The sequence below is a fragment of the Hetaerina americana genome, unplaced genomic scaffold (assembly GCF_022747635.1).
Source record: "Hetaerina americana unplaced genomic scaffold, ioHetAmer1.1.p SCAF_2, whole genome shotgun sequence".
Lineage (NCBI taxonomy): Eukaryota > Metazoa > Arthropoda > Insecta > Odonata > Calopterygidae > Hetaerina > Hetaerina americana.
In genome coordinates this window covers 79,373,882-79,383,444 of record NW_027286763.1, presented here as the reverse complement: position 1 = coordinate 79,383,444, position 9,563 = coordinate 79,373,882, and the positions used below count along the sequence as shown (strand labels likewise).

Here is a 9,563-nt window from a genome sequence, read left to right as displayed (position 1 = left end):
GGGGGGGGGGAGTGAGAGAAAGAAGCGGGGGCACGGGAGGAGAAGGGGTACGGAAGGTTAAGGGGGAGGGAGGGGTACGAGCTCTCTCGTGTTCGTGTTATGTTTTCGGCAGCGGGGTATCTTCGAAGGGCTGGACGGGGAGTAAAGGGAGGGGATGGGGATGACGAGTCGGGAAATACGGGGGGGAGGGGTCGGCTATAAAGGGGAGGCGTGGTTTATAGTATGAGGGCGGGAGGAGGGGGGGAGAAGGGGCGGATCGTGAGCGCCAATCGCCTGGGTCCGGCCGGCAACCCTCACTTCCCTCCGCGTGGCAGCACTTGCCACACCAGCCAGCCACACGCGGGGCCGCAAGCCGTCCCGCAACTGCAGACGGACGGATCTGCTTGGTTTCACCCTCCTCCTCCTACACCCCCATCCCCCACCCCTTCCTCATCCTCCTCCACCACCGCCCGACTCTCCCTCTTCCGCCCCCTACACCCGCCCACCCTCCAACACCACCACCACCACACCTCCGTCACCCCCTTTTTGATCCATTAGCGAAAAGGGAATCCATTTGTTCGACGCGTTCGCTGAAGTGGGGTGATTAATTTGCGCACTTGGTGACTGGATCCCGTCTTTTCCGCGCCAGAGTTGTTCGTGTTTTCAAAATTATTATACATATACGTATATACACGCATATATATTTTTTTATCCCACCCCCCCGCCTTCACCCCTCTCCGTCGGTGAGGTTGAGGGCCAAATAGGGTGAGGGGTGGGGTGACGAAGTCGCGGTATCCCGAGCGCGGGAATCGTGTCCGGACCGCCAGGGAAGTCCGCGGCTGCCGGGAAGGATTTCGCGCGCGTCCCAGGATAGCTGAAGGGGAGCTCCCGGTTTTGACCGTGCCGGAATCTCAGTGTGTTGCTTCGCCACACGATCATTGACGCCGCAGTCCACCGCTTCCTCCTCCCGATTCCGCCGCCCTCAGCCTTTCCGTCTCCTTCACAGAAGGAGCACCTTTCTTCGACCGGCCCCCGACGAGAAGCCAGAGCTTCCGGGCGCCTTTTATAGCTGCCGCGGGAGTGGTGAGTCGTGTGGTGCGGGGGGCTGCTTAGCCAGGTCGCCGCCTCTGCCCGTCTTCTTCTCCCCCGGCCGCTTCGGAGGAACCCACCCGGTGCGGCGTCCCCGCGTCGTCTCCTCGGGAGACCCGCCGCCGCTCGGAGTCTCCGCCCTCGGCCTCCTCGGTCCCGGTTCCACGGCTTGGGGACGCCCGGGAGTCCCGGGCTCGAGTCTCGATGACTTCCCCGGCGGAAGACCCGCCCCCCGTCGCCCCCAACCTCCACCTCTCTCATCTCCGGACGCAGCACCATCTGCATCACCACCACATGCAGCAGCACCATCACCTGCAGGTGGGCCATTTCCCCTCCCCCGCGTCAGTCCATTTGCGGAGCCTCGAGTCCGTCGTCGTGATGGGCACGGCTTTCAGAAATTTTCTTTTTTGTTGTTGGTCCTCTTTGTCCACAATGGAGTATACCCTTCTGTCATAATAAAGCATTTGGAATGTCAGAACGGGGTGCGCTGCAAATTCGGTCGGACCAGCCCTCGCTGAGGAATTACTCAGTGGCTCAGAAAAGCGCCTGGAGTTTGACTGATCCACCCGGACTTTCATTTGTACTCCCGTGACTTCTGTTGATGCTTACCTATTCACGGCGCGAAATCACTGTAATTAGCGTAGGTCCAATTGAATAATCCCAAATGACTATTATAGCGCTGTTAATAGGTTCATTGTACTGGATTAATACTGGGGCATTTTAGAAAGTTACCTTCGCGAAATAAGACAGGATTGTTGTCATGTTGCATCAATCTATGCTATGTAGCCAACGAAGGGTTGTTTACGGGAGCCTTCAAACTAAAAGGCTGACACCCATCAACTAGGCGGCGTGTGAAAATTCAAGGAAATAGCACCCAGGCCAATTCTGGGAAATGAGTATAATAGAGTAACTGGTTAGGACATTAATCTTAGACCAAACTTTTTATTTTGTGCCTTTTGAAGAGTAGATTTAGATTTCAAATTAAAGAGTTCGTTATTCATCTCGTTAGCCTCTCAGTCAAACTCAGAAGTGAAACATCATATTTTAGAGGTAATGAGGTTTAATTAATGGCAAATTGTCATTACTTTCTCGTAAACGGTAACTTACTGCGAATGCATCATTAAACACAACAGTGAGATCTTTCTCCTTGGTTTTCAACGCAGTAGTGAACGCTCTTCGAGCAGAACCATACGAGCATTTATCAAAATAGTCAATTTTAGCCGTTTAGTAATTTTGTGTATTTGTGTGTGTATATACATACATACAATATATATATATATATATATATATATATATATATATATATATATATATATATATATATATATATATATATATATATATATACGCACACACACAAACACACATACAACATTTAACGAAAGTCTCACGAATGTATATAATTAATCAAACGAAGGAGCGAGATGGCCAACATAAAAATAATTACCCAACACAAATATTGATACACTAATGTAGTTGCAAAAAGGGACAGTCACATGTTTTACGAAATTTTCGGTGGCCTAACCACCTTTTTCTGCGGACAGAGGGAACTATAAGCGGCGTGCATATAAACATATATACACACTATTTATATATTACACACACATATATATAAATTTATGTATTTATATATGTCTCTTATATGTATATATATATATATATATATATATATATATGCATGTCTTGTGTATATATATATATGATATAATAATTATACAAATAAATTATTAGTTAAAAGTTTACCTGCATGAGAAAGATATCTAGGTAGAGCAAGATCTCATCTCTTTTTATTTAGAGCTGAGCCAATCGATGAATATCAGAATAAAAAGCATTCGCTGAACATGCAGCGTACCAATTAAGCCAAATCATGGGTTTCTTTTGACTTTAGTTTCTCTTGTTTCGATAAGAAGGAATATTACGCCTCTACGAACCTTAAAAATATCTCTATCCATCCTATCTCTCTCTCTCTCTCTCTCTCTCTCCCCTCTGTATACCTAGTCTTATTATGCCTTAGCTTTTATTATTAGCTTTCAACGTTCCACTAGATTTTCTTCTGTTACCTCCACTCGCTTTTTCTATTCATTTTCGGATTCTCTCCATAAACGCCCTCTCATTACACTGTTTTCGTTCATTGTCCACCTCTCCACCTAATTCTCTCTATTCTTATCCATTTCCGCATCTCGTAAACGGCCACTCTACGCTCCATTCTGTTTCCCCAAAGACCTGGTTTCCGAGAGCCGCAAAGCGCGAAGCAGCGGTTCATTCCTCATGCCAACTGATTTGGTGCGTCCTTTTCTCGGAAGTCCTAATCATTTACCTTATTCACAAAAGGTTTTTTTGATGACGAACGACACTTTTACCACCAGCTCTACTCCTATGGCTCTTTTTTCCCAAAATGCATCCCAAATACTTATGCAATACGAATTGTTCCACCCATTTCAATTCATTCATAACTACTTCATTGCGATAATTGGTCTTCTTACAACGTGTCTCTTCTTGGACTTTACATTTTCTCCATGTTTTGTAAATGATATTTAGTTCAAGGGAATATTTTAAGTAGTCCGCCGAAAATCACGCCCAAAAACTTATAAAAGCGTTATAAAATCCATTTTCATGTAAGAAAACCAATGCGTAAAAGGGCCATACCATCAAAATTCGGACCAAGTCGGTAACTACAGCTAAACGGCCCGAAAGAGAAGATAAAGGCTCCATGGGGGATTTTATCTTTTCCGCGCTCGTCGAGAAGAAAGAACCGAGCATATGGTCCAAGGAAAAGTTAATTAGTGCAAGCAATGTCTAAAAATACAAAGTAAATGAATTGTTTGACGATGCTGTACAACAATGTTTCCTTCGATTATTCCTGATTGATTTTGATATAAGTACTCTGCACCCCAAACTATTCCCATTTACTTGCTCCTTAAAAAATTTCTCCCACCTCAGCGAGACTTTTTGAGATGTGGATACGATCAGGGCAGGGAGGGAGGAATGGAGAAAATAAAATGGATGACGAGGAAAACAAAGAAAAGAAATACCATGGGCATGGTAGGGGAAGAGAAGGTTTTTGAGAGATATACGAGACGTACGAACACAGCCGGGAAAGTGGACGAAGAGAATGTTAAGGGGTATGTTGAAGACTGTGACGGGGGGGAGAATTATGGATTGGTGACCCAAGGAGGGAAAAAGATTAGGCATGTATGTATGTAAAAAAAGTAGGCAGAGTTGAAAAATGGCTATGGCAAACGGTTTAGGATATCGGTCCAATCATAAGTTGTGCTTGAGCAAGTCAAGACGTTGTTTAATAGTTTTCTGTGTCCACCGAAAGGTCAGCTGCTTATAGCAATAATGATTAAGCTTCAATTGTGCATCGCTTGGGTGTATCCAAGTCGACTATCTCAGCTTCGCAAAACCAACTGTAGCGTTTGCTTCCTTTTATTTTTTTCCTCCCCCCTCTCTGCTGCTATGGTTTCCAATCACGTGTGGGCAAAAGTGATACCTTGCGCCGGTTTGACTAACCGCCAAATTCCCTTAACTTTTCATAACGGCCTTGCTTGGCCTACTAATGCAGCGTGTGGCATTTGAATTATTCTCGCGGAGCAAGGGAGGGTGGGAGGTTGGGGAGGGGGGGGGGTTAAAAATTGAAATTCCGAACTCTTTCCCCCGCGCCCGCGTGACCGTGGGTGGCGCCAGAGTGCGGTTTTTTTCACCGTGAGGAAAAGTTGGAAGATGGGTGATTTTTATTTTGGAAATCCGATTTCGGGGTACGGAGGGGATCATGGGGGGGGGTGAAATCTCTCTTGCCCCCCTCCACTTCCACCCCCATAGCGACCACCCCCTCACACTCCACCCCTTCCGCGGGATCGACAACCATCTGTGGTTCTACGGAGTGAAGCCACAGCTAGGTTTTTTTTTGACCTGCGGTGTAGCTTTATTCCTTCTATGTGTATAAAACAGGAAACTCGTTATTCGTTCATTCTTCATTCGCGGTTTCAGGTAATTATGCTTAGTAAAGTCCAACAGCTACGTGATTTTGTTAAATTCGCCGAATAGTTGGCATTGGAGCAAAAAAAGCATGCCTTTATTTAATCTACGGTTGGGGATTGGGACGAAGATTAGGCATTTGTGAGTGTCGAAAGAATAAGCCTAAGCATGTTGCTTACATATTTCGAGCGATATATATTATATATATATATATATATATATATATATATATATATATATATATATATATAACTACAGGAAGGTCTAAATGTTCACCCTTACGCCATATCTCACCCACTTTATAAAAAATCAACTGGTGATCCGATGAACCATTTTCCCAGAGACCAATTCCTTTTACACATTATATTTCAGTCTCGTCATTCGCTATTTTTTAGACTCTTCCGTCTCTAAGCACCTGCCTCGCCGATGTTAGGGGTCAATTAATATTAAACAAAAGTGCCAAAAAATGTCTCCTCTCGTTATTTTCCTTTTATCTCTCATTAAATTCCCGCAAATATTATAGTGGTGCGTTTTCAATAATATCCTTTTAATAGTGAATTAAAAACTTCCGGTTGAACAATTTTGCTGTCATTAAAAATCCTTAATCCTTGAAAGTACATTTGAAAGTGGTATTGTGGAACAATACGCCTGATTAAAACCTACACAAGGCTATGGCAATCCTTTCCTTGTTAAAGAAAATTGATTTCATTGCCTTTGGCAAGAGATGAATTCATTTTTAATTCAGATTCGGTCGATGAATACAAACTGTAGTGCCTCGTATTAATTAATGTAGCGATTAGGAATAAGTTACGAAAACCGGTGTTCCGCTCTTAGGCTAACTTTAGTATTCGATCAAGCAGTTCACCCCTGCAACATTTCACTTCATTCATGCTACATTTTATTCATTTAACAATGCATTATGTGACCGCAGGTATGTTAGTCAAGTCGCCTTTTCGAAAGTCAGGAGGAAACCATCCTTAAATGCTAATTTCCCATTTATTACTTGCAAGCTTTAACCACATAAAAAGGAAAAAAGAGTAACGAATACTGGAGAGGGAGTATGGGGGGCAGATTTCATTTCGATACCATAAGTTTATATCCTAAATCCCTCGTGACCAATATCTCAATGAATTTTTTGTTTATTCGTTTTATTTTCATGTAGGTCAGTGGTATTTTAAGAAGAATTTGGGGATTATATTTTTTTCAACTAACTTTTTACACTGTTTTAAATTGTAAACACTCCCATGATTGCTCAACTCATGGTACAGGTATGTTTTACTTAAGTCATGCTAGCATTTGAGGTAATTGGCACTCATATCCCAAAGCTCTTTTGGAGTAGCGAAGCGTGACAACAATTCACCCGAGATGACAACGTTTCATGATTTTTCCCGATACACCGGTTTTTTCCACTCTAGCCAATCAAAACGATGGTTACGGTTGAGATTGGCCCTGTCATTCGAAGTAGCTTGGCATCATGTCGAAGGAGTTAAAGTGGTTTAAATATTTTTCCCTGCGATAGCTATCAGCTGATGATGAATAGAGGACTTCTATATATTCCCTTATTTATACGTATAAATCGGCGAGTGACTGAAGCGGCAATTGATGAAATTATGCGTTCAGAAATATATTGGTTAGCTTGGTGACACAAGAAAATATTCCCCAGTTCTCTTTTCGCGGGGCGCCGATCAACATTCATCACGCATGGCCATTCATCCAACGGTATGCATCGCATCAAAACGCCAAACGCTACCTTCAGTTGACATATTTTTAGGTCGAGCGTTGAATAAACGAGCGGAAATGGGAGGAATCGTTTTATGAGGTATTTGAAATAGTATTCTCCAGCATCCATCTTTGTAGTATCCTCCAAAAATTACTTGGCGAGAGAATCATTAATGGGTTTAATTATCCAAAAAAATCAATTTAATTCAACGAAATGTATTATCACAAATGTAAGCAAAGTTTTTCTTCAGTTGAAAAATATTCTTGATTGAATTGTTAAACTGAAGACGCATTTCTTTTCAACTTTTACTGTTTGTTGAGCGTATTGCTGCAAACAATTGATGACGGAAATATATGGATTTGCCACACGCTAAACGTAATTACCTTAACTTGAATCCATTTGAAAGGAATTGCTCTTAGGATAACGTATTCCTTGAATAATTTAAAATAATTCTGAGCTTAATTTCATACATGGAATCTTTATCTGTGATTTTTATGTTTTTAATTCCGTGCCCGCCGTTGTTAGATGCACAAGATAATAAGAAGTGATCAATCTATTTGGTAGCGTATAGTAAATTCGACAAACTGATGGGTTGCATCGCTTGAAATAGATTTGTTAGCTAGTAATCAAAAAACATGATTTCATTGAATTCGCTGCGGCAGCGAAAATTTCGAGGATCCAGAAAATGAATGGATCTATGAATATTTTTAAATATCCTTGACCAAGGGTATTTTGGTTGCATCCACCGCAGATATGAATGTTAAATAAATACATGCTGAAGTCGTATTACTTCAATCGATTCATTAAGATCGCTCCGTAATGATAAACGAGTTTTGTTTTGCCATCACGCTTATTCTTATCGGGGTCGATCGCGCTAAATCGTATTCAATCGCCGATTCACAAAACTTTTACCTCCTTGAATGGAAGAAGCCGTGCGTCGTTTTGGGGCTCCTGGCTCATAATTTCACTTCAACCGTTTCCTTCGACCGGTTCCGAGCCCGCCTTGGACGGAGGGGCCAGCCTTCGTTTAGAACGCCCTCCGTGCGGTGTGTATTCAGAGCACACCCCCCCCCCCCGGCCCGACTCAACTCCGCGATTGGCTGGGGCATGGCAGCAGGGACGAAATTTGATATCCGAGTCAAAAAGACCCATATCATCGTGTGCTCCAACTTTCTCAATGACACACCTAAATGGAAGATCATATTATTTTGTTGGGCGCTACGTTTGGATGTTTCGATGCAAGTGATGTCGATCGAGGAAAAAAATCCATTTTGCATTTTTGTTCGCGAAAGTCGGGAGGAAAGGATAGTTTTTCCATTCGTCAAGGTAACAGATCCACGCTGGGTCAGCAAGTTTAGTCGCACGCTGCCCTGCGGTCACGTGACAAATGTTTCGTTTCAACCGGCGGAGTTCCCTGTTGCGTGATTGTTGCGGATCCCACCCAAGGCATTGCTCAAAATGAAACTGGGACTGCGGAGAATTTACTGCACCGCGAACACGTAGTGGACTTCAAGGTGACAAAGATGCAAACCCCGGTTTCTTCAACCCTGATGATGTTCACGCAGCTGCGAACACGATTCCTCGAAGAGCATCTATAGTGGGACAGGTAATAATCGGCTTTAACATGCGATACGACTACAACGATGGCCAACTCCATAATCCATCATTACAAAACCATTATTCTAACTTATATTTGAAAAGAGAAGGGTGAGGCAGGAGAAATTGACGTAAAATTTTACGAACTCAAGAAAATGCTCCCGTCTTATACGAGTGTCTTCGTCGTACGCTGACGTCACACTCCAGCACGTCTTTGCAGTGGAAGGTAAAAAGAAACTACGTAAAATCACCACACTCATTTTATAACACTGTCATTAATATCGACTGAATCATATTTCGGTGCCGATACCATGAAATAACACAAACGGACTTTCGTTTACTATTTTAGAGTAGCAATCATAAATATATTAGATTAGTTAAGGACATATGTCTCGAGTAGAGAAAGAAGTATTAATCAAGATTTAAATCTGGAGCGTGGTATGGCTAAAAAATACTTGATGCTCGGGGATGGATAATGAGCGAAGATTATTTTTCAAAGTTTTGAGAAGGGTACATGGAAGAGAATCTATTTTTAAAAATATTAACAGAAAAGAAGAAAAACGAATAACATCGAAAACGAAACGAAGAAGGAACGTAGATGGAGAGAGTGGATCCAGCTGTGAGGGTTGAGTAGAAAGGAATCGGTTTGGTAATCAAGGTTCATCTCCTTTGGAAGCAGTATCTCCTTTTATACCTGTATTTGGATGTTTAGTTTGGTGATTCGGGGAGAGAGAGGAAATAAAATGGCATTTCGAACGGGGGAGTATGTAGGGCAGAAACTAAGAGGATTTTTCCGGGACCGTCGAAAACCTACGGGTAGGTAGGTTAACGTGATGTTCTGCATACCTGTAAGTACGAATAAGCATCTACATGAGTGCGTATTGACGTATGAAATGACTGTTTCTAAAATTATAAATTATAATGATAATAGGAGATTTTAATAGAGAGAAATATGTAAGTTTCCGTTACTGGAACTTCCGCAGACACAATAATTTTATACTGATTAGTTATTATTATTTGCATTGAGGAAGTAAGTTTAAAAGAGAGATGATTTCAGTCTTGTTCTCATCCAAATAAATACAATTCCATCCACGCTAAGGATCACGAAAATAACTTAGTACTAGCACTTATATAACGATTTTTTATTTGTAATATGCATTTCTAACTTATATCTGACAATATAGCTTTACATCACTCGTAC

General features: G+C 42.4%; 1 protein-coding gene across 2 annotated transcripts in view; it reads left to right on the top strand.

Annotated features, from left to right (window-relative positions):
* The first annotated feature begins 576 nt into the window (after positions 1-576).
* The window catches only part of LOC139687465 (protein big brother-like), a 145,342-nt gene continuing 136,355 nt past the window's right edge, over positions 577-9,563 (top strand). For both annotated transcript variants that reach the window (XM_071584637.1, XM_071584638.1), the window contains exon 1: positions 577-1,386. In XM_071584637.1, coding sequence (XP_071440738.1) covers positions 1,273-1,386 — 114 coding nt within the window. In that variant the 5' untranslated portion in view covers positions 577-1,272. The remainder of the gene's footprint in view (positions 1,387-9,563) is intronic.